General features: G+C 37.3%; 1 protein-coding gene across 1 annotated transcript in view; it reads left to right on the plus strand.

Annotated features, from left to right (window-relative positions):
- LOC115209933 (dynein heavy chain 10, axonemal-like) overlaps positions 1-26,972 on the plus strand; it is a 188,621-nt gene that overhangs the window by 64,256 nt on the left and 97,393 nt on the right. The window contains 10 exon segments of the mRNA XM_029778568.1: positions 466-566; positions 7,272-7,455; positions 10,841-10,975; positions 11,680-11,832; positions 14,402-14,590; positions 15,953-16,099; positions 18,107-18,298; positions 20,198-20,316; positions 24,200-24,494; positions 26,615-26,872. Of these exon segments, the coding sequence (XP_029634428.1) occupies positions 466-566; positions 7,272-7,455; positions 10,841-10,975; positions 11,680-11,832; positions 14,402-14,590; positions 15,953-16,099; positions 18,107-18,298; positions 20,198-20,316; positions 24,200-24,494; positions 26,615-26,872 (1,773 nt within the window).

The raw sequence follows: 26,972 nt of genomic DNA on the forward strand, positions 1-26,972 counted from the left end.
ACTGTATGATGCATGTGTGTGAACAGCCATGCTACATGGCTGTGAAAATGGGCTGTGACTGCTGAGGACATGTGTAGGCTTGAAAGAAATGAAGTTTATAATGTCAATGTGCATACATGACAGAGTGTAAGTTGGACATAAGAAGCATGGGGCCATGCATTCACACATACACATAAGCATACACACATACCATACACATGCATGTAATCTATATACGCTGGCTGTACCAAAATGGCACACACAATGCAAGTCTCAAATTCAAATGAAATGCACGTATAGCCACACACTCACACCCATACGTATATAGAAAAATTATACACACATACTCATGCATTCACACACGCACACACACACACACACACACACACACACACACACACACACACAACTCAACTAAGTATAAAAGATCAGTAAATGATGTCTGCTTCTGACAAACTTATCAGTCATCCTTCTATATACTTTCAGATTCGCTCACCACTCAACAGAAATGATCGTGCAAAATTCAATACAATCCTCATCATTGATGTTCATGCTAGAGACATCATTGACAGCTTTGTTCGTGACAGGTTTGTACATACACATACAAGTCTTTGTTTTAAATTATTTACATATTGTTGAAATTTACAGAAATCGTTTTATCATGTCTCTGAATACTGAATACTGAAAATTGTAATGATGTCCATGCTACTGAGGTCAGCTTTGCCTTACAATCTCTCAGGGCTGAACCCCCCCCCCCCCCAAAAAAAAAACAAGTCAGGTGAGATGCATTGGCAAAACTACAAGAATGTTGGATGTGATGCCTTGTGGTATTATTTATTCTGGTTCTTTACATTCTGAGTTAAAATCTTGCTGTGGCCTACTTGAGTAATAGACTTAATCTGCTGACTGGTTTAATACCACTACTTGGTACCTCTGTTGTAAGCATTTAGTCTACATCTCCAGTTTAAGGATACCTTTATCTCTGTCATCCCTTAGTTTTAGAGGTTCTGTTGAAGGGTTAAGGACACTGCCTTCCTCCATAATTAAAAGATAAAAAATATCCAAATGTACTTATTTCCTTAATTTGTTGTCTCTCAGGAGGGTCACTACGCCATTAAGAAAGACCGATTCTATGACACTCTACTGCAGACTACCGCGTTGACGAACGACAGAGACCTTATCTTTGTGGCTGGTGACTTCAATGGTCACGTTGGACGACATGCTGGGGGCTTCCATGGCGTACATGGAGGCTATGGCTATGGCTCCCGAAATGAGGAGGGAACCAGGCTGCTGGAGTTCTGCGATGCAAATAATCTTATGATTTGCAACACTAACTTCAGGAAACCTACCAGCCACCTAGTCACTTACCGATCGAGCCAACATACCAGCCAAATTGACTACATCCTTGCAAGGCAAAGGGAGAGATGGCTGCTTATAAATGCCAAAACCTTCCCAGGTGAAGAATGTACCCCACAACATAGACTGGTAGTTAGTGACTTTAGGATCAGGACTAGAGGACAACCAGAAGACGACCAATATGGAGAAGAAGGATCTGGAAGCTTAAAGATCCTGCAAATGGACAGAGATTTAGAGACATATTACTTGAAGCCTCTGACGAAGTAGAGGGAGAGCATCACAGGGGGTAGAAGACAGCTGGACGTTTCTAAGGGACAACCTGCTGAGAGCCACTGACCAGATCTGTGGCTGGTGCAAAGTCCCCTCTCGACCTAGAATAACGTGGTGGTGGAACAATATTGTAGACAGGGCTATTAGAGAAAAGAGACAGGCTTGGAAGGTCTGGAAAAATGGGGGTAGCAGGGAATTGTATCAGACTGCCAAAAGAGAAGCTAAGAGACAGGTTTATTTAGCCAGAGGGGAAGCAGATAAGAAAAATTTGCCAATGTTCTGCGCCGTGAGGACCAAAGACTGGAGGTGTTTCGCGTTGCAAGACAGTGTGTGAGAGAGAATCGTGATGTGGTAGGAGAGAAGTGTGTTCGCATGGAAGATGGTTCACTTGCGCTAAATGAGGATGCAAAGAGAGAGGTTTGGAGATGCCACTATGAAAGTTTGCTGAATAAAGAAAATGAACGGGATAAAGAGAGTCTGCCGAATGTTGACCCAACAGAGGGACCAGCTATCCGAGTTGATAGTTCCGTGGTAGCTAAGGCAATTAGAAGCATGAAGACAGGAAAAGCCCCAGGCCCATCAGGAATCACTGCAGAGATGCTCAAAATGTCTGGTAGTGTCGGCTATAGCCTAGTCACCCTATAGTTAATCAGGTGATACACAAAGGAGTCATACCCCATGACTGGTGTAGCAGCATAATAGTCAACTGCTACAAAGGTAAAGGTGACGTCCTAGATACAAATAACTACAGAGGTATCAAGCTGTTGGATCAGGTGATGAAGGTTACGGAGAGGGTCATAGCCCAACTAATTAGAGAGAGAGTTAGTTTAGATGAGATGCAGTTTCGGTTTGTGCCAGGGAAAAGTACTACTGATGCTATATTCCTGGTAAGGCAGCTGCAGGAGAAATACCTAGCCAAAGATAAGCCCCTGTACCTGGCTTTTGTTGACATGGAGAAAGCCTTTGACAGGGTTCCCCGATCCCTTATCTGGTGGGCAATGAGGAAACTAGGGATAGATGAATGGTTAGTGAGAGCTGTGCGGGCCATGTATAGGGACGCTGCTAGTAGGGTGAGGGTTGGAAACGAGTACAGTGAAGAATTCCGGGTAGAAGTAGGGGTCCACCAAGGCTCAGTACTCAGCCCCCTCCTATTTATCATAGTCCTCCAGGCAATAACGGAGGAATTCAAGATAGGATGCCCTTGGGAGCTCCTCTATGCTGATGACCTTGCTCTAATTGCTGAGTCGCTATCAGAACTGGAGGAGAAGTTTCAGGTGTGGAAACAAGGATTAGAATCGAAGGGCCTCAGAGTCAATCTAGCTAAAACCAAAGTCGTAATCAGTAGGAAGGTAGACAAATCACAAACGCCTTCAGGTAGATGCCCTGCTCGATCTGTAGAAAAGGTGTAGGTAGAAACTCTATAAGATGCACCAAGTGTAAGCTATGGACACATAAGAGGTGCAGCAATGTCAAAGGAAGGCTAACTAGGAAGATGGTTTTTGTATGTGGCAGATGCTCAGGAACAATAAACACTGAAAATGCTCTGAGACCAACTTCCGTCACTTTCCAGGGGGAAAAACTAGAATAGTTGATAGTTTCCGTTACCTAGGTGACCAAGTCAGCAGCGGGGGGGGCGGGTGTGCTGAAAGTGTAACTGCTAGAGTAAGAATAGCTTGGGCAAAGTTCAGAGAGCTCTTACCTCTGCTGGTGACAAAAGCCTCTCGCACAGAGTGAAAGGCAGACTGTATGATGCGTGTGTATGAACAGCCATGCTACATGGCAGTGAAACATGGGCCGTGACTGCTGAGGATATGCGTAAGCTCGCAAGAAATGAAGCCAGTATGCTCCGATGGATGTGTAATGTCAGTGTTCATAATCGACAGAGTGTAAGTACCTTGAGAGAAAAGCTGGACCTAAGAAGCATCAGTTGTGGTGTGCAAGAGAGACGATTGCGCTGGTATGGTCATGTGGCGAGAATGGATGAAGATAGTTGTGTGAAAAAGTGCCACACCCTAGCGGTTGAGGGAACCTGTGGAAGAGGCAGGCCCAGGAAAACCTGGGACGAGGTGGTGAAGCACGACCTTCGAAATTTAGGTCTCACTGAGGAAATGACTAGAGACCGAGTCCTCTGGAAGTGTGCTGTGCGTGAGAAGACCCGGCAGGACAAGTGAGTCCATAACCCGTGGCCTTCTACTTGGGATGGAGCCAGCCTACGTATGCATACCTTCCCTTCTTGGGACACAAAACTCTACTTGTGAAGACCTGTTGAGGCAAGTGAGGATCAGAATCGAAATCGATCAATGGAAATTGCAGATGTGTTACCAGTGCCGGTGGCATGTCGATACTCTACTTGTGAAGACCCGTTGAGGCAAGTGAGGATCAGAATGGAAATCGATCAATGGAAATTGCAGATGTGTTACCAGTGCCGGTGGCATGTCGAAACTCTACTTGTGAAGACCCGTTGAGGCAAGTGAGGATCAGAATGGAAATCGATCAATGGAAATTGCAGATGTGTTACCAGTGCCGGTGGCATGTAAGAGAACCTTCCGTTTCACGACCGTTGCCAGCACCGCCCCGTTTCGTGTCCGTTGCCAGCCTTGCCTGGCCCTTGTGCCGGTGGCACATAAAAAGCACCATCCGTTCGTGGCCGTTTGCCAGCTCTGTCTGGCACCTGTGCAGGTGGCACGTAAAAAGCACCCACTACGCTCACGGAGTGGTTGGCGTTAGGAAGGGCATCCAGCCGTAGAAACACTGCCAGATTTGACTGGGCCTGATGAAGCCTTCTGGCTTCACAGACCCCAGTAGAACCGTCCAACCCATGCTAGCATGGAAAACGGACGCTAAACGACGATGATGATGATGATGATGCCCTGGTTCAGTTTTACTTCTTTATCATTTGTCAATTTAACCAACTAACTAATTAATTGTTTGATTAATCACTGTTATTCAATCAATCAGTTGTGTTTGTCAAAGTCCTTTCATCATTTGTGACAGACCTGGAACTGACCTGAAATAGAGAGAACATGTCACTGAAGAGGTCATGGATGGCAACAAAAAAACTTTGACAAATACAACTGAATGATTGATTAACCAAATGATTAATTAAACAATCAACTAGTTAGTTGATTAAGTAGCTAACCAATTGGTGAAATAAAGAAGTAAAATTATGTGTATGCTTATTAATTATTGGCATCTCAAGATACAACAAAATTTGTTTTGACACAGACCCCAGTAGAACCGTCCAACCCATGCTAGCATGGAAAACGGACGCTAAACGACGATGATGATGATGATGATGAGTTCACATCAAGAACCTTGCAAACCAAATACAGTTATTTTCTTATGTTTCTGCTTTTATAAATCTCTTATAGTCTCTACTTCTTTATCACTTTTTCTCTCTATCTCTCTCTGTCCTTGACTCTCTCCTTTTTTTCTCTACCTCACACTTTATTTCATATTTTTGTTGTTGTTTTATCTCTGAGTCCATGATCCTTGCAATACCTAAAACCGTTGCAGGCCCTCTAAGACTTGAAAGATCAATACTGCTAGTATGCAAGCTTGAATCTATGTTGTTGAATGTAGAACAGATGTGAGTTGGGGTGGAAATGATAGAGGGTTGTCATTCTGGAGAGGAAAGATTGGGAAATGGTTATAATGCAGGGCTTAGTAGGGAAACACAGTAAATGTAATGCAAGGAAGTAAAACAGAGACAGTGTGACTGGAATGAATTGTAGGTAACTTGTTTAGAGGAACAAAGGCTATTGTCATAGTAATTGTGTATCACCCTGTAGTAAATTCTGGCACAGTGTAGTAGGTTTAGGTTTATTTTTCATCATGCATATCTGATCAAAAGTGTAACTTTATTCTGTTTCTGCATATGCTATTTTTAATGTTGTTTAATGTTATATCTTGTTGTGGGGAGCATGTATACATTTTCCCCCAGTCTTTAATTACAGTGCTTTTTAAAGGACCAACTAATTTAAATTTCCAGTTTATAAGTTCCATAAATATAGATCTACTTACACGCATATTTCTAGACTTCTAGACATGTTCATCTAGTCAATATTGGTTTCAAATTTTTGGTACAAGGCCAGCAAGTTTGGGGGATGAGGTAAGTCAATTGCATTGACCTCAATCCTTAACTTGTATTTGTTTTATTGACCCCAAAAGGATGAAAGGCAAAGTTAATCTCAGCAGAATTTGAACTCAGAATGTAAAGACAGATGAAATGCCACTAAGCATTTTGTCCAGCATGCAAACAATTCTGCCAACTTACTGCCTTATCTCATATTATTAATATTGATTTCAAATTTTGGCCCAGGGCCAGCAATTATGGGAGAGGGCGTAAGTTGATTACATCAACCTCAGTGTTCAACTGGTACTTCTTTTATCGATCCCAAAAGGATGAAAGGCAAAGTAGACCTCAGTGGAATTTGAACTCAGAAAGTAAAGATGGATGAAATGATGCTAAGCATTTTGCCCAGTATACTTTCATATTATCGGGGTTTTCCGAAAATTCACCCATCCATTAGATTGCCCATGGCCTAAAATCAAGGTCCCAAAGAATATTTACTTAACAGTCTCTAACAGGGGATAAATCACATATGAACTCATGCAGCTGTGGGCTGACAAAGTGTTTGGGTAGAGAACAGCACAACTATTCCATGCTCAAAATTCAGTGCTATTCATGGATGAATGCTCAGTGTACAAGAAAACAGAGCTCCTAGAAGTGTTCAAATGTAGGAATACAATTCTTAAACTTATACCTCCTAAAACAACAACTTACTTGCAGCCGTTAGATGTATTAATTATTGGTCCTGTCAAGAAAGCCCTTTGTGCTGAATGGGAGAATTGGTTTTCAAATGGCAAAAGGAGTATACAAATAAAGGATATCGCAAAAAACCTTATCAAGAGATAGTGAACTTTGTGACCCAAGCTGTTGCCACTTTAAATAAAGAAACTATAAAGCGTGCTTTTGAATGTTGTGGAATTGCTCCTTGTGGACAGACTGTAGAACACAGCCTCTTAAACTCACGCTTACAAGATATTTTGTTTTGCCTTGAGGTAAATGCACCAGATGCACATAATGACAAAATTGAAGATGAGATACAAGTAAATGAAATTTGCTCTGATGTGAATTATGGCCAAGCAACAAATGAAGAAATTCATGGCATTTAACTTGAAATTATTTGGTTTTTATCCTACCATAAATGCCTAAGGACATTATTTGTTCATACGAGGCTTCTATTCATGTTTTCAACAGTTTATTTTTCAATATTTCCTAATAGATCCATTGTTTAATTCAGAATATTTTTTAATATGCTACATCTTTTAAGGCTGTTTGAGTTTCTTTATGTCTATATATCTGATAACTGAAATGATAGAAGTTCAATGGAATTATATAAAATAAATATGGTTTTGAGAATATCATTGTTTTTCCTGGGTGAAACATTTTACTTCCATATTACTGCCCATGGGTACTTATTATAGGTGGGCGGTTATTTAAGCCAAAAAATAGTTTTGTAAAATAGAATTTTCTGTTTAACAGTCCTGGGCAGATTTTCCAAAAACCCTGGTACTAATATTAATAATTTTTTCTGTGTAGTGGCTAATTTAAACTTGTAACAATAGGTTATTTTAACATGATTTTTTTCTGTATTCATTAGTATTATTGATGCTCGAGAATTTGAATGGGAGAGTCAGCTAAGATTCTATTGGATACGCGAACCGGATGAGCTTGTTGTCCGACAATGCACTGGTGAGTTTGGTTATGGTTATGAATATATGGGCCTTAATGGACGTTTGGTTATCACTCCATTAACTGACAGGATCTATCTTACTCTAACACAGGTGAGTTTTTCTATTTCTTATAATTTTCTTCCTCCTCCTCCTTCTGCTACTTCTCTTTCTGCTGCTCCTTCTCTTCTTTTCTCACCTCATTTCATTTGCTTTTCTTGTTTTTTTCTGTTTGTTCCTCTTTTTCTCTCTGCAAATCAAAGTTTTATACTAATAAAAGATTGTTGAAATCAGGGAAACAGGTACCAATATCAATACATTTTTGGTCTTAAGAAAGACAAGTACATATTCTCTCCCCACCATTTCCAATAAATAAGCCACACTCAAACCATAAAGTAAAAGAGATAGCTCCATTGTAAGTTATTAAGAAAAAAACTGGATTTTATAAGGTTGTCCCAAAAGTTCGTATAAATTCTTGGAAAATAATGGTCTTTATTTTGAGGAATAATTTTTATTGTTTTTGTTAGTACTTGGTGAGTAAAAATTCAATTTTCGCAAGTGTTTACGAACTTTTGGGACAACCTAATAATATTTTCATTATTGTACTTCATTCCCAGTTGAACCAATGCATAACATTGATTCTGCTTCTCTTCATCTGCAATGTTTTTCTTCTAAACTCCAAATGAAACATTTTAAAGAATTCTTCATTGCATACAATGTGTTGTTTTCTGACTTTGTAGGCATGTCCACGTGTGTTAGACACATGGAGATCAAAAAGGTGTTCAGTGTTGTTGTTGGTGAGGTGGTTGATAATGCACAGAATTGTACATTTTCCCCCTACAAAACCACTTTAAAAGATCTTTCAATAAGTATATAATGAAACATACTACATTTCTTTTTACCACAATATATAGTTGTAACTTGGGACTGCATCTTAAGCAAGAGTGTTTCTTATACGCCAGGAGCTATGACAATTTTCTTTCTAATAAGTTGTGCTATAAACCATCCAGTTACTTTCCTAAGTAGATCCAGTCATTCAATATCTTTATAGCTGTCTGTTCTAGCGTATCTCCTTTCTTCTTGTAGTAGATGATAATGATACTGCTATACCAGTCATTTAGAATGACTTACACACTTAATCAATGAGTGACTAGAGCATATTCTACTTCACCAGACAATGATCCAGCAGCTTCTTTTCAATCCCATTTTATAAATCAACAGCAAAAAAAATATTAAGTTTGGAACTTTCAGGTTTGCTATTCATTTTTTGGATTGAATGTTTTGTGAAACCATTCTAGAATTCTACACAACATACAATTCATTGCACAATTACTATGTCTAGTGAACTTAAGTGAAGGTGTGTGGCTTAGTGATTAGGGTATTTGGCCCATGATTGTATGATCATCAGTTCGATTCCCACCAGCATGTTGTGTCCTTGAGCAAGACACTTTATTTCACATTGCTCCAGTCCAGCTGGCAAAAATGAGTAGTACCTGTATTTCAAAGGGCCAGCCTTGTCACACTGAATCTCTCTGAGAACTATGTTAAGAGTACACATGTCTGTGGAGTGCTCAGCCACTAGCACGTTAATTTTACAAGCATGCTGCTCTGTTGATCGTAACCAACGGAGTGCTCCTCCTAGTGAACTTATGCTTATCTGGCTTCCAGCCTACGACACTTAGTCCTTCACCCGTAATATGACTGCATTAGAAGTAGGGGAGTTTTTGTTTAGATAGATTTTAAAATTAAAAAAGGTAATCTTATATGCTAGCAAATATGGTACCTTAAATGAGATACATTTCAGTTTAATGCCAGGATGGGTATCACTGGTGCTTTTTTTACCTAATGAGACAATTTCAGGAATTCTTAGTGAAGAGTAAATTAATATACCTAGCATTCATTGACTTGTAGTAAATGAATGCTTGGTATAGGACTTGTAATCATTGTATGCTCTGTAGTCTTGTGGCATTTAAAAACAAACTAGGCATAAATGAATGGTTAGTTGAAAATGACAGTAAGTCAAAAGTTAGTAATAAATCCAATGAGTAATTTAGTATTTTCTCTCTCTTTTCTCTCTTTTCCTTGTTTCAGTCATTTGACTGTGGCCATGCTGGAGTGCCGCCTTTAGTCGAGCAAATCGACCCCGGGACTTATTCTTTGTAAGCCCAGTGCTTATTCTATCGGTCTCTTTTGCCGAACCGCTAAATGACGGGGACGTAAACACACCAGCATCGGTTGTCAAGCAATGCTAGGGGGACAAACACAGACACACAAACATACATGCATATATATATACATATATACGACGGGCTTCTTTCAGTTTCCGTCTACCAAATCCACTCACAAGGCATTGGTTGGCCCGGGGCTATAGCAGAAGACACTTGCCCAAGATGCTGCACAGTGGGACTGAACCCGGAACCATGTGGTTGGTTAGCAAGGTACACAGCACACAGCCACTCCTGCACCTAGTATATAGATAGGAGTCCATCAGGGTCAACTCTTAACTCTCCCTTGTTTATAACAAATCTATGTCACAATAGAAGAGGTTTTTCTGGCAGTCCATGGGAATATCTGTAAGCCAATGAGTTTGTTCACACAATGGAATCTGATGAAGAATAAGTAATGAAATTCCAAATGTAGAAGCAAAGTCTAGAATTGAGAAGTCTTAAAGTAAACCTAGGAATATTTTAGCTAGCAAGAAAGACAGGTCTCTACAGCTATCTGGAAACTGGCAATACTTGCTGTGCAGAAAATGAGTAGGAAGGAATATCATATGATGTGGCCAAAGTAAATTATGGGTGCACATGAAAAGCAGTGGGATCACAAGTATATGAGTAGGAGCACATACATATGCATTGAAGTAACTATTAATATATAGGTAACCATGAAATTGATAGCTTTTCTTACCTAGATGACTAAACAGTTGAGGGAGGTACTATGAAAGCATAGTAGCCAAATAAAGAAAGAGCTGACAAAGCTTAAAGAGCACTTATTTGTACTGGTAATGAAAGGGTTCTCTCAACAAACAAAGGGTAGAGTGTATACTGCTTGTAATATGAAGTAAAACATGAGCATTGAGTGTCTGAAGGCTGGAAAAAAATGAAGTAGTCATGCTTCACTGAATATAATATGTTTGCATGTATGAGTGATGGAACACAGACCACTGATATAAAAAATAAGTATAAGCGGAATCAATGTAATGTGTTAGAGAGAGACTGGTATGGACATAGGTTGCATATGAAGACCAACAATTGTGTAATGAAGAGAAAGAATGATAAAGACATGGGAAGAAAAGGTGAAGGATGATCTCAGGAGGTTGATTCTCACAAAGGAGCTGACAAAGAACCACAACATGTGGCAAGATGCTCTGTTGAAGAAGACAAGTGCAATCCATGCAAGTATGGAAAAATAAACATTATGATGATGATGATTAGAAATATGTACAACTTAGAAAATTTCATATTTGAGAACATTTCTTTAAGCTAATTTTATATTTCAGGCTTTATCAATGCAATTGGGAGGAGCTCCTGCTGGCCCTGCAGGAACTGGTAAAACAGAAACAACCAAAGACCTTGCCAAAGCACTGGGTCTTCTCTGTGTCGTAACCAACTGTGGTGAAGGGATGGACTTTAAGGTTAATTTCTTATAACTTACTTATTCATTTTCTTTTTTATCTCAAGTTTGTTGGCAAGATTTGAATGCGGATCTTTAAAGAGTGAACTAAGTAAATGACTATATTGTGTGTATGAGTGTGTACATGTGTGTATGTGTGTGTTTTTCTCAGCTTTACCAAACTACTGGAATAACACTGGGTTAGGTATGGTACCTGCACCTACCTCTGAATGTTTACTCACAAAAGGCGAATTCTCAGGATCCATTTGACTAAGAATTTACCTTTAACTGTCAATGAACTTGTCCCTCAGTGAGATGTAAATTCATTGATAGAGATAAATTTGGCTTTTATCTCTGTGGAGATAATGCTCTGTGTAGATATCATGTAGAACCATGCTCACAGCCGTTGTACTTCCTCCTATGATTAAGAAAAGTGTTAGTCTGATAAGCTTGATATGTTTGCTTCTTAGTTTAAATTTCTGCAGGTTGTTTCAAGGTTGAAATGTTGTCAGAAAGAGTTTCAGTTTCTGAGGTAAGGTTTAAGCAAAGTGGATCTGTGTGTGAGATACAGTTCAGGTAATGAAAGGAGACAAAATTAGAGGATGGTGAGAAAATTTGTATATAGGAGTTGAGTACACTCTGGGGAGTCATCTCTAGTTAAGCATTGGCCTACACTGAAAAATCAATCACTTTATATAAGAAAATCTTTCTCTGTATTCTTTTCAGGCTGTTGGCAAAATCTTGTCAGGACTTGCCCAATCTGGAGCTTGGGGTTGCTTTGATGAATTTAACCGAATTGAAGCTTCTGTGCTCTCTGTTATTTCAACCCAAATGAAAACCATTCAGAATGCCCTGATCCTAAAACTGAAGAAATTCCATGTAAGAATATCATATTTGTCAATATTCTCATTTATTGCTTTGTACAGAGACCAGTGTAACTATTTTCCTCTACATTGTTAAAGGGAGACTGACACCATACATTTCTTACATTGACATCAGGGACTCAGGCTTTTATGGGAGGAGAAATGAGATTAAGTGACATTTGTACCTTTCTTAAATGCAATAGTGACACAAAGGGAAATAGTTATCATCAGGAATTGAAACTAGGCCTTGCATGAATCAACAAGAGAGCCTTATATGTTTACTCTGTTTGTTAGTAATAGTTGCCTAATCTCCCCTAAATTACACTTATCACCATCTTGAAAAAGAAAGAGCACTTTAGATAATGAAGTCCTAAATGTTTGTAGAAACAAAGACAGCATGGTTTTTTACTGAATGCCTTTAAACACATGTTTGTTGAATCAGGACTGACCTAGGGCTAATCAACAAACAGGCCATGCACTTCACTGACTTGGAGTTTAACTCTAATCCACTGAATAATGTGTAGCATAATAAAAATTGTGGCAGTTGTAAATGTGATTATCATTGTTAGCATTGGTGTTGGCATTGGCAATATGTTGGCATAAACGGTGGTGGATTGATAGAATCTGTTGAACATGCCTTGTAGTATTTATTCTGGCACTTTACATTCTTGGTTCAAATCTTCCTGAAGTCAGCTAAGCCTTTCATGCCTCTGGGGCTGATAAGGCACCAGGCAAGTACAGGGGTTGATTTAATTGATTAGCTCCCTCTGCTTATGATTGGTAGCCTTGTGCCTGAATAAGAAACCATTATTATTATTACTGTTAAAGAATGAGTTGGCATCACAGGCAGAATACTTAGCAACATTTTGTTTGTTTTTACATTCTGAGTTTAAATTCTGCTGAGGTCAACTTTGCCTTTCATCGTTTCGAGGTTGATGAAATAAGTACCAGTTAAGCACTGGGGCTAATGTAATCAACCAGCCCTCTTCCCCACACTTAATAAATAATAGTGAGAGGTCAATTGTCTGTTGCAACCTAAATTTTTACCAAAATACATCATACTTTCTTTAGCTCTCAGTTCTTGCTGAAAGCCTTAAACTGTTTCTACCACTATTGATACTTCAACATGATATGAGCAACAGCAGCATGACAGTATCTAGAAGCTAGCAACTATCTGACAAATACTATGATGACCAGCTACTTCTCTGATGTTATAGCACACACATGTAAATTGCTAACCATTTTAATTCAAGCATTCTTACATACTGTCAAACTTATTTACACCTGAATCAGTAAAGGTTCAAGAAAAAGTTATTTGATGGAATTCTGGTTTAAGTAGCCTATAACTTTTTATTTATTTTTTTTGAACTGTCAGAAAACTTTTGCAAATTCATGTTCTACACAGTGGAATTCATACAATTATGAAAACAAAAATTTGTGTGATTTAAGGGTGATTTAGCTATTATTTTCTGCACATCCCACGACTACCGGATACCTTCCTTGTTTCTTTGTCACTCTGACATATATTGATGTCTTTCAATATTTCTCTTCCCATAAACACATTTAATGGAATGATGATGCACCCAAAAGTGGTCCAATGCTGGGAATTAAGCCAAAAATTTGGACTTCTTTTTACTTGTTTCAGTCATTTGACTGTGGCCATGCTGGAGCACTATCGTGAAGGGTTTTAGTCAAACAAGTTGACCCCAGGATTTGTTTTTTTTGAAGCCTAGTACTTATTTTATCAGTCTCTTTTGCCAAATTGCTAAGTTACAGGGATGAAAAACACACCAACACTGGTTGTTAAGCAGTGATGGGGGTACAAACACAGATACAAAGACACACACACACATAGATATATACATACATATATATATATGTATATATATATATATATATATATATATATATATATATATATATATATATATATATATATATATATATATGTGTATGTGTATATATATGTGTGTGTGTATATATATGTGTGTGTGTGTATATATATATATATATATATTATATATATATATATATACATATACACGATGGGCTTCTTTCAGTTACTGCCTACCAAATCCACTCACAAGGCTTTGGTCAGCCTGAGGCTATAGTAGAAGACATTTGCCCAAGGTGCCATTTAGTGGGACGGAACCCAGAATCATGCAGTTGGGAAGCAAGCTTCTTACCACACAGCCATATCTGCACCTGTCCATATTTTTAATTCTGATTTTCAAAAATGAAATTAAAAAAGAGTGGAAATTTTAGAATTTATAATGGTGGTGGTGGTGTGTTTAAAAAATTAGAAACAAAATTTTTTTCACATAATTGTATGAATTCCCGTGTAGAACAAATTTTCAAAAATTTTCTGAAAATTCCAAAAAATGAAAATGTTATGAGGGGTTATATCGAGTCTTAAAACAGAATTCTGCTGGTTAATTTTCTTATCCCAAAATATATGTGTATGAAATATTTGCATACTTGATATGGCAAGAACTTGAATAGGCTCCAGTACACAATGGCACTTTATAATAATTGGGTTGTACAAAGTAAAGATATTGCATTGCAATTTTTTTCTTTCTTTCCAGTTTGAAGGACAAGAAATTAGCCTTGATCCCAGAGTTGGCATTTTCATCACTATGAACCCTGGATATGCTGGACGTACTGAACTTCCTGAATCAGTGAAGGCATTATTTCGTCCTGTTGTTGTTATTGTTCCTGATCTGCAGCAAATATGTGAGATTATGCTTTTCTCTGAAGGATTTCTAATGGCTAAGGTAAGTATACCAGAAATTGGTTATATTGAATTAGCTGAATATCAGTGGGAATTGCTGCTGCTGGTTGTTGTTGGATTATTGCTACCAATGCATTTACTTTGATTCTTTGGACATGGGGCAGAAATCAGTGATGCCCTTTGCAGAAATCATTGCCCTGCAATGGAATTAATTTACATACTCTTTTACTCTTTTGCTCTTTTACTCTTTTATTTGTTTCAGTCATTTGACTGTGGCCTTGCTGGAGCACCGCCTTTAGTTGAGCAAATCGACCCCAGGACTTATTCTTTGTAAGTCTAGTACTTATTCTATCGGTCTCTTTTGCCGAACTGCTAAGTTATGGGGATGTAAACACACCAGCATCGGTTGTCAAGCGATGTTGCGGGGGACAAACATAGACACACCAACAACACACATACATATACATATATATGATGGGCTTCTTTCAGTTTCCATCTACCAAGTCCACTCACAAGGCTTTGGTCGGCCCGAGGCCATAGAAGACATTTGCCCAAAATGCCACGTAGTGGGACTGAACCCGGAACCATGTGGTTGGTAAGCAAGCTACTTAGCACATAGCCACTCCTGCACCTACATGTAAATTATTTTAGAAAAAGTCATCAATGAAGGGCCGCCATTTCACTGATTTTAATTTACAGCAAATCCTTGGACCTCAAGAGCTTGCTGTCCTAGGTTGGTAGATAAAAGCCATGCCAGTTGTGGTCCTTTATCTGTTCTTTTTTTGTTGTTGTTAATACTATTTAGCACCTGGTCAGTCTTGATCAAGTAGAGATATGATGATATTTCAGTAGTAATTGTCTTGTGTATTAAAAATTTTTTTTTTTCAGTTATAGTGTATCTGGTGAATTTTATTATCTAAAATATTCTTTTTTTTCTTAAAAATGGTGGAGGGTATTATGAGTGTGCCTACCAGATTGAGCAACTGTGTAGAGATTCTCTCATTGATTCATCTTTTTTGTGTGTTTTTCTGACATGACTTTTGTAATATGTCCTTTTCTAAGATGGCAGAGCGTGAGTTGAAGGATTTTTGAGTACTATTTCTAGTAAGTTAAATGGCTTTATCTTCTCAGCTAAGGTTGATTTCAAGAAGTTAGCTTCTCTGATGAAAGCAAATACATATATATAATGAACAGATCAAAAAGAAGCCATGTGGTGTTAGAATAGTCAAACAACTGTTTAGAAATGATCCAACCATAAAAATGAACATAGTGACAGAGGATTTGCATCTGTTTGTTATTTCATTTACCTTGTGAAGTAGTCTGTGAATGAGTTGACTTAAAGTTAGCAACTTTATGGTGGTATTTACTGTGATTACATAAAATCTGTTATTTTATTACTTTTCAGATATTGGCTAAGAAAATGACAGTCCTGTATAAACTGGCCAAAGAACAGCTCTCTAAGCAGTATCATTATGATTTTGGGTTGAGAGCTCTAAAATCAGTTTTAGTTATGGCTGGTGAGCTGAAACGACAGTCTTCTGATCTTCCTGAAGTAAGTTACTTTCATAATTTTGTCAGAATTGACATTAGTTCTAAAAATTATATAAGCCATTTTATTGTACCTGACATCAATTAATATTCTGGAAGATTAATATAAGATTGAAAATAGGATACATTTAAATACTTTTAACTAACTGTGAATGCAGAAATGAAGAACATAGTTTCACCAAAACTATATAATGTTAAGAACATATGATAAAGAATCAAAAACGAGTAACAAATGTATTTAGTATCCATGTGAATACAAGTGTTTATTGAATACAAAGTCACTTACACAATGATACAATGAGTAGATAGTTTCATTGATCAAACAATAGAATAGATTTCCATGCAAATGAACTTGATAATAATTAATAGTAACCATATTATAATAGCTGGTGGCTTACATGGATATGTTGAGTAATGCTTAGCAGCTATTTTAGTGTGTATAACGGCTATTGATATGGTATGAGGAATAAGGTAAAATGAAGGCTCTTGGAGTTCTGTGATGCAAATGTAAACTATTTGCAATACTAGATATAGGAAACAAGCCACTATCTGATTGGTCTTCAATCAGGAGAATATGTAAGCCAGAGAGACTGCCAACTTACCAGGAACTGGGATAGGCTACTGTTTGTGACTAGTAGCTTCTTACCAATGAAGAATGTATATTATATATTACTGAGCTATACTGGTGATCAGCAATATCAGAATAAGAACTACACAGACACGAAAGACAATCAAGAAAAAAGTTCTAGAAACTAAGAGATCTCTTGGTCAGGCAACAGTTCAAAGAACAAGCTGTTGTATATTATGAGAAAAAAGGAAGATAGAGACCTATATTATATAAGACACCTGGAAGTTTCTATGCAATGACTTGCTGTGAGCTACAGATCAGATCTCTAGGTGGAGAAATTCCAGACTGGCTGAAGGTAGTATTATGGTGGAATGGCACAGTAGCTAGATCTATAAAGGCTAAAAGACAAGCATAGAAAAATTAGAAGAAAAGGGGGAGAAAGGAACAATATGAGGTAACTTGAAGAGAAGTTAGACACATCATGATATATGTAGAGTGAGGAGAAGCATATTGCAAGAGGTTTGCCAATATTCTGTGAAAAGAGTGTCAGAGTTTTGAGGTATTTTTCAGATTGGAAAATAGTGTTTCAGTTTGAATCAAGATGTTGTGTACTTGTCACTGGCAGTGAGAATAGGCATGGAAATATAACTATGAAAGATAGCTGCTTGGGGAGAATGTTTGGGAAATAGAAAGGTGCTTCAAGTTAACCCAACCAAGGGATCAACTATAGAAAGTAACAGCTATATATAGCGGACAGTATTACGGATATTGAAGCAGTACAAATTGCTGGACCTTCAGGAAGAGTTGATGAGACACTGAAAATATCTGACTAAATAGGATGCATATTCATTACTTGCATAGTCATTCACGTAATATAGGGGGCATCATTCCTAATTATTGGTATAACATCAATGTCATCATAAAAGAGCAGAGGAGTTGTTCTAGAAAGAACAACTGCAATGACATTAAATTGATGAATCAGTTTACTAAAAGTGTTATAGTGCAACTAATTTGTCATTTACAAGCTCAGCAGGAGTTCTTACTTCATCTGTTACCCAGACAAAGGTAGAGACTAGCATATGATAAATAAGAAGCAGTACCTGTTCTTATTTGCATATCAGCACATTTGTTAGCAAATATTAACCAAAGTACTGAGACATCCTGTCTGTAGATAAAACATAAATTTACATGTGTATGTATGTCTCCTCTGTCTGTCTGTTTGCCTGCCTGCCTGTCTATCTGTCTGCCTTTTTCTATCAGTTTGTTTGTCTCTCTCTTCCTCTCTTTTTCTCCCTCTCTCTCTCACCAAAACTATATAATGTTAAACGAAAAATAAAAATAAAATTTATTTAAAATATGATTCTGTAGTGCTTCTTGTTTATTAAAGTTATTTTTTGTGATTTATGTGAAACTTTTATGATGTCTAACTGTTTCTTCTTTCAGGATGTTGTTTTGATGAGAGCCCTCAGAGATATGAATTTGCCAAAATTTGTTTTTGAAGATGTTCCTCTTTTCTTGGGTTTGATTTCTGACTTGTTCCCAGGTTTGGACTGTCCTCGTGTTGGCTATCCTGATTTCAACGGTGCAGTTGAAGAAGTTCTTTCAGAGAAGAATTTTATTGTTATACCCCAGCAGGTGAAGAGCATCCTCACATTATAGAAGTATTGCATTGATGAAAATTTAGTAGTTATTAGAAATGCTGTAATGCAAAGTGTATTTTCTCATCTCAATAATACTAAAACTCTAGAGATGTTTGTGTGTACCCAAAATATCCCAGAAATAGTATATTTTATCTTAATTTCTTATGCAAATTTATTTTCATACTTACCTTTGGCAGTAAAATTCAAATTTTTGTGATATTTGGACCTCTATTTAAACGATTAAACACAATTTTTGTTTGTTATTTCTTGACAGAAAAAAAACATGACTTCTGTGACATCAACTCACATACAGAATACTCACACATATAATGAATGTCATGGTGTGTCAATTGACACAAACCCACGTCTGCTGTCTATGACATATACACACACATAGTTTTCGTGCTCTCTAAGAAAAAGACAAAAAACGTTGACTTTTTGACATACACAATATTTTAATCATTTAGAAATATTTTTAACTGAATGCAATTTCATCATCTGGAGTTCATTAATTTCCATGAAATATTTTTATTTATTTATTTTTGTTTTAAAATGAAAGATGTATGTACATGTTTATAAAATTGACATGTGTGTGTGTGTGAAAGAGAGAGTGAGAGAGAGAGGAAGAGAGGGAGAGAAAAAGAGAGAGAGTGAGTGAAGAGGTGTGTTGTCATGTATGTGTACATACATCAATACATATGCTTACATATTTTTTGTATGTACATGTGCATGTGCATGTGACAGAGAGAGTGAGTGGCTGAACGTGTTGTCTCATGTATGTGTAAGTGGCTCTCTCTCTCTCTCTCTCTCTCTCTCACACACACACGTCCATTTCATATACATGTTCATACATCTTTCACTTTCTCTTTTCTTTCACTTTAAAACAAAAGTAATAGGTGATTTTCATGATAAAAATTGTTTAAAAAATGCTTTTACTCATGTAAATTGATTACTATTCTTTGGATAGTTCCAATTAAATAAGTCTAGAAGTTAGGTTAAATATATATATACATGCATAAGTACCATGAATTCCCATTTTACAAACAATTCTGTGAATACTTTACCTGGCGATGCTGGGTAGCAAGTCTAGTTGACTTCTAAGTTTATTGATTTACATCAAAATCAGTTGTAGAATAGGTTTCATGTTATGAAACTCCATGTTATAGCAAGATTTTCAAGAATGCAACACTTCCTTGATGCAGCAGGAGGAGATGCTTGTATTTAAAAATAAGATACTGCACTAAAATTCAAATTAATTCCATTATAGTGTTACTGTATTTTCCAGCATACAAGTCACATAGTCTATAGTGCAAATGTAGTGTAAGCATTCAAATGTCATCACTATCTTGCCAAATCATGTTACGTTTCAGATGGAATTTTTGACCCCAAAAATTTGACTTGTATGTTGGAAAATATAGTATGTATTATATGAGCTGAATGGTCCTTAACCTATTCATGACTAGTTTTTTTCTTATGAAATATTTTACATATGAACTTAGAATATATCTTAGCAAAAAGGATTTTTATGTAAAGTTATGAGTAACAGTTTTAATTTAAATATGAACAACTTAAAACTAGAAGTTTATATCATAGTGTTAGAAATAGTTTCAGGTGGATTGAAAATTTTGATTTAATTAACAAAAATTTTAATACAAATACATTATTGTAGTAGAATCTGGTTGTTTTGAAATCATAGAAAAGTGATGAAAGAGTGACCTGCAGTTGTTGAATCATGTACTAAAACTATTAACAAGTGCCTAAAACTGGAATACTGCTTCAAATGTGAATCATTATTTTTGCAAAGTTTGATAAAGTTGAAATATGTCGATGTTTGCACTGGATAGAAATTTAGTGATATCACTATTTTACAATATTTTTATACTTGTCTTTAAAGGTTGATAAAGTTGTTCAGCTTTATGAAACTATGATGACTCGGCATACCACAATGGTTGTAGGACCAACTGGTGGTGGAAAATCTGTTGTTATCAAAGCATTGGTTAATGCACAAACAAGGTAGGTTTATTCTATTATTTTGACAGAAATATTGGAGGGCAAAAGGGAAAAGGTGATGGTTGAGATTGGAGAGTGTTGATGTGGGAACTTTACTGTAGCTTTTTTTTTATTTAAAGAACAAATAATCAATTCATTAACTACAAGAAATAAACCAATGAGACAGTTGAAAAAGGTTACTATTTGTGTGTGCAACATATGTACATACACATCTATATCTTGAATCATTTTAATTTTCATGTTTTTTGATACTAACAGAAAATTTGGAAATCATGTTTATCTTGGTGGTTGACATCGTTGTGAAGATTAAGGAAGTTGTTTACATATCAATAAGTCTTTCATCTTTAGTTAATTTTACAATGTCATCCCATCAAGTTCTTGGGAATTCACCTCATAATCATCAACATCATCATCATCATTTAATGTTCGCTCTCCATGCTGGCATTGGTTGGATGGTTTGACATGGAGCTGCCCAGACTCCAGCTCTCTGTTGTGGTATGGTTTCTATGATTGGATGCCTTTTCAAATGCCATCTACTTAGCAGAGTGTGCTGGGTGCTTTTTATGTGCCACCAGCATGGGTGTGATTACACAGCTCTGGCATGGATACATTAATGCAGCACTGGCACAAATGCTTTTTAAGTGGAACTGGTACTTGAGAGACAAGCCTGTATGTGTGGAAGGCAGTGATTTTACTCAGCTTCACTTGTCTTATCAAGTACAGCAAATTGCTACATCTCTTAGTCCCTTGTTATTTCTTCATTGAGGCCCAGTGTCCAAAGATACTTTCTCACCACTTTGTTCCATGCCTTCATGGGTTTACCTCTTCCACAAGTACTCTCCACAATTAGAGCTTGGCTCTTCTTTATGCAGCTGTCCTTAGTCATATGAACCACATGACCAAACCAGCACAGTCTTCTCCCTTGCATACAACATCTGACATCTCTTATACTCTGTTTTCTTCTTGAATGATTGTTAAGATAAATGTGTTTATGAGATTTGTTGTTAATAGCACTAATGGAGTACAGCCAGAAGTTGTATTATTAACATTTTCATGAAATACTTTAATTAGTAGGGTCATTATATATATATATATTTATTTATTTATTTATATCATGCATTTTGGGAATAACAGCAACATTTGTTATAGGTTTCCAATAGTATAATCATTGTGTCACTGCATTTTAAATTTCAAAAGTAATAAAGATGTATCTGCACAACATAGATTGAATAAATGCTATACATTTTTATTTGATATACTGGTTAGCATTAATTTTCTTTTGCCAATCTGTATATCTTATACCAATATATGTAAAAAAACAAAAAAAAACTGTCACTATGCTCTTTACAACAACAAGAGTTCCAGTTGATCTGATTAATAGAACAGCCTGCTCATGAAATTAACATACAAGTGACTGAGCATTCTTCTAGTATGTGTACCCTTAACATAGTTCTCAGGAAGATTCAGATTGCCATGACACAGAATGTGACAAGGCTGGCCATTTGAAATACAGGTACAACTCGTTTTTGCCAACTGAGTGGACTGGAGCAACATCAAATAATGTTTTGCTCAAGGATGCAATGTGCCACCAGGAATGGAACTCACAACTGTGAGCCAAACCCTAATATACATACATATCTGCAGGATTATATGCACACACACAAATCTAAGTATATATGAATGTGAAGGCACAGGCATGGCTGCATGGTTAAGAAGCTTGCTTCCCAACTACGTGGTTTCAGGTTCAGTCCTACTGCATGCCTCGTGCCTTCTGCTATAGCCTTAGGTCAACCAAGGCTTTGTAAGTGGATTTGCAAGCCAGAAGCTGAAAATAAACATGCACACACACACACACACACACACACACACACACACACACACACACACACACACACACACACACACACACACACACAATCATGCAGTGTCAAGACACACATGTACACATTCAGTGACCATCTAATTGAGACACATTGTTCTTTTCTCACACCACTTTTTTTGTCTCCTCATTTTTCTTTCTGTAAAGAAACATATGCTCAAAATGTAAAAGACTTTTCCTTTTTATTTTCCGGAGTTTAAACCTAATATACTGTTTATTTGTTCTTTTACTTGTGTGTGTGTATGTGTGTATATATATCATCATCATCATTATCCAGTGTTTTAAATCCGAGTTTTGTTCCCGTTAACGGGGGGTGGCCAGAACTACCTCAATGCCATAGCAACTTCCCTCACACCATCTTGCCCAGTTTTTGGTATCCTCCCTTCTTGAGCTAACCCTCCCAATCTCCTCCCCACCTGTCCCCCTCCACGTTTTCCTCAGTCTACCTTGCTTTCGCGGTCCATTTACCTCAAACTCAAGCACCCTCCTCAGAACATGCTCCTCATCCTTCTCAATACATGCCTATACCACCACACTCCATTCACCCTTGCCAGCCATTCCATTGATTCCTCCAAACCCAGTATCTCCATCAAGTCCTCAATCCTCTTCTTGTTAAACAGCTTCACACCACACATTTCTCTTACCATTGGTCTCTTGGTCCTTCTGAAAATTGCTTTCTCATATACACACACACACACACACACACACACACACACACACACATACACACACACACACACACACACATACACACACACACATACACACACTACTACTATGGCAATCCCTCAAGGTCGAGGATGATGGTCTTCGCGCAAATTTATTGGTGAGTCCGCAGGTGACTGATAAGACCAATTCTTGCTCGAAAAGATTGGTCACAGTGCGGACATCTAGTGCCGGAAGGGAGAGTCGCACGTGGTTGTTGTTGGCGCTCCTTCTGTCGTCGTCTTTTCTCCTCCAGCTTTGCAGACCTTTTCGACTCGAAATTCGCCGTTCCCTCATGGATGGCGGTTTTCCAGAGTGGTCTGTTTTTTGCCATTTCCTCCCAGTTGGTGAAGTCAATGTCACACTTTTTGAGGTTCGATTTCAGGGAGTCCTTGTAGCATTTCTTCTGGCCTCCTTTTGTACGCTTGCCGTCTTTGAGTTGGGAGTAGAAGATCTGTTTGGGAAGTCGTTCGTCAGTCATTCTAACCACGTGGCCGCTCCATCTTTGTTGGCCTTTGATGACATAGGCTTCGATGCTGGTCATTTTTGCTTCTTGTAGCACGCTGACGTTAGTTCTTCTGTCTTCCCAGGATCTTCCGAAGACAGTGTTGGTGAAATTTCTCGAGCGTTTTCAGGTGGTGACTATACGGGGTCCAGGTTTCGGATGCATAAAGGAGGGTTGGAATAATGACTGCCCTGTACATCATGAGTTTGGTTTCGGTTCGGATGTTCCGATCAGCAAAAACTCTTGTTCGAAGCATACACACACACGCACACACACACATGCACACACACACACTCACACACACTCACATTTACATATGTGTGCATCAAATTATCTCATTATTATGAGATTAAATCCTGTCAAAATTGACTTTAACTCTAGTTGATGAGTACCAGTAATATACTATGGTTGATTTAACCCTTTTGTTACCATATTTCTGTTAACATATGCTGCCTTGGTTTAAATTAATTTTTAAAATAACGAAGAATTTAGTAAAATAACTTTCTAATTAGTAAGCTGAGGTCTGGAAAAAATTAGCATAAAATTTTGATGGAAGTCTATAATTCAGACCACTTTAAAACAGTAAGTTTATGTCATAAAAGTTGGGGTGGTCTCATGCAGGTTAGTATCAAAAGGGTTAATTGACTAGAGCTTTTTGTCTGCAGCAAATTCACTTCAGAACAATGTGATAAGAAATTAGTATCGGAAACTAAAAAATGGAATTAAACGTAATTAAAGTTATTGAATGGTGATCATACTTGTTGTTATTTAATACCTTTCTTCTTTAACGATTACAGACTTGGCTTGCCTACAAAACTTTTTATAATAAACCCCAAGGATCGCAGTGTTATTGATCTATATGGTATTTTGGACCCCAGCACACGTGATTGGACCGATGGATTGTTGTCAAATATTTTCAGAGACATCAATAAAGTTTCAGAAAAAAAAGAACGAAAATACATCTTGTTTGATGGAGATGTTGATGCATTGTGGGTAGAAAATATGAACTCTGTAATGGATGACAACCGTTTGCTTACGCTGGCTAATGGAGAACGTATACGTCTACAGAAACAATGTGCACTCCTTTTTGAAGTATGTCTAACACTTTGTATTATCATTGTGGTCATCAGTGGAATCAACATCATCAGCATCATTGTTGATGTCGCCACCACCACCTCTACCATCAATATCATCATCATTCATTCATCTATTCATATATTTTCCCATTCTGATATGGATTGAACAAATTTCAGTATGTCTCATCATTCATCATGAATCTTTACATATGGTACACACTGCAAAAGAAATCCCCCCCACACACACACACACAACCAACACACTGATGTTGTATATGACACATCATTTTTGATATGGTTTTTATGACTGGATGATCTTCTTATCACCAACTACTTTGCAGCATAGATTTGGTGCATTTCATCATGCTTTCAGCATTATAAAAGCTATCTGTAGTAGGATCAAGGAGCTGTGTCTGCCCTTCCTCCATTCATTAATCCCATTTTTATAGCTGAATGGTCTTCCTATCCCCAATTACTTTACTGTGTGAAATGGTTGCATTTGGTAGTATAACCAACTGTAGACAGGTAGACCCTGGTCTAACTAAAGAGTCCTGTCTATCCTCCAATGTTTCTGTGTATGTGTGTGTAGATATTAGTAAATCATTAGTTGTCTAATGCTTTGTATACAGGTACAAGTTCTTCTTTTTCTTGTTTTTGTTTTGCCCTAGCTCAGATTTAACTGAACAGACCTGTGAACAAAAGCATTCCAGTCATGACCATATCCTGTTTTTTCAGGCAGAGTTTATCTAGTATTACATTATGCAGTGTGTCCTTGAAATATGTATTTTTTGAAGTTGAGTGTAACTCAAGGGGTTGCTATTTTTAGCAAGTTGAACAGCCATGTTGAGGTTCCCTTGCTGGTTCATAATTGTGTAGACCCTAGTGGTAGCTACAGTCATGATGAGCAATGTGGACATGACGAAAATGTGATGGTTGTTTTCCTTTAGTGCTTATTTCAGGGGGTGTACATGCTAACACAGCAACTGGAATCAGAACATTAATGGTGCATATATTTGGGTGTGTAATTTTTTTGCTGTTTTACTAAGGATTAGATGGATGAAACATTGTTTTTAAGCTGGTGAAATAATAGTTTTCTGGGATTGTTGTTGGTGTGTCTGGATATTTGGGGGTAATTCAGTATGCAATAGCAGGGATTGTGTAGATTAGATTTTGCAATGAAAACATTTATACCTCTCACATATCTAGATAGTCTTTTGTTTTGTGTATTTTCTGGTTTATGAGTGTTATCAGGCAGTGTGCAATTTAGATTTTTTTTTCAGTCTATTATATGCTATGAGAAATTGAGAACCAAAGCAGGACTGGTATTATCCAAACAATACATTATGTCCCTCTGTAATGAATGTAATTTAACTGTTTTTGTTTTCCCCTTTAGTGTGTTATATGTGCTGAAAACATCGTGGAAGGGTTATTAGTAATTTTCGTTTATCCTCTGTGTGACGTAGTAATGCTGTGTGTGATGTTTGGTTGTGTTTTATATACTTTGTTGTTGCTGATAAAGTCCATTAGAATAATTGAAAGCAGTTACTGAATTTGGTAGCTCTCAGCTTTAACTACTTTTAATATGTAACTATATTGAGAGAGTGATTGCTTGGCAGAATTGGTTGAGTCATGAACCAAATGCTTTGCAGTATTTTGTTGTATATCTTTACACTCTGAATTCAAATTCCATTTTGGCTGACTTTGCTTTTCCTCCTTCCGAGGTTTAATAGAACAAGTACCAGTCAAGTACTGGGTTAACTGGATCAACTGCTCTCAGCGCATAATTTTTGACCTTGTACCTAAGTTAGATATCAATATGTATTTGTAGCAAAGTATTCTTTATTTCACTATAGGGACACAAACCATTGATGCCTTCATCAACTTTGCCTGCTACAGCATCTGCTATTTAAAAAATTGTGTGTGTGTGTATGATATATATATATATATAAATGTACCTTGTTTTGTCAATGCAGAGAAACAGAGTGATACGAGTGATACTTAAATTATAGGATACAATGTGCAATGTGTTGATGTGATTTGAAAGATTATGAAGATCTTATCTCTATATGTTGAACTACTAATATTTACTGCTTATGTTATATGTCCTTTCTATTTCTGATTTCCCTGTTATTATAGGTATATGACTTACAGTATGCTTCCCCGGCCACTGTTTCTCGCTGTGGGATGGTTTATGTTGACCCGAAAAACTTAGGCTATCAACCCTTTTGGGATAGATGGCTGAATGCTCAGACCAATAAGTTTATGAGAGATGAGTTCAGGCAGCTTTATGTAAAATATGTTAATGCTTGTATTGAGCTAGTCATTGAAGGACTATCAAGTGGAAAACCTGTGGAAAGACTGAAAACTATCCTTCCTCAGACAAATCTTAATATGGTAAAATTTCTTTTTCTTTTTCTGTTTACATAGCTTATCTTTGTGTTCCACTGTCAGCAGTGAGCCAGACTAGTTAGGTCATGATATCTTGTTTGATCTT

This window comes from Octopus sinensis, linkage group LG1, assembly GCF_006345805.1.
Source record: "Octopus sinensis linkage group LG1, ASM634580v1, whole genome shotgun sequence".
NCBI classification, from domain to species: Eukaryota; Metazoa; Mollusca; class Cephalopoda; order Octopoda; family Octopodidae; genus Octopus; species Octopus sinensis.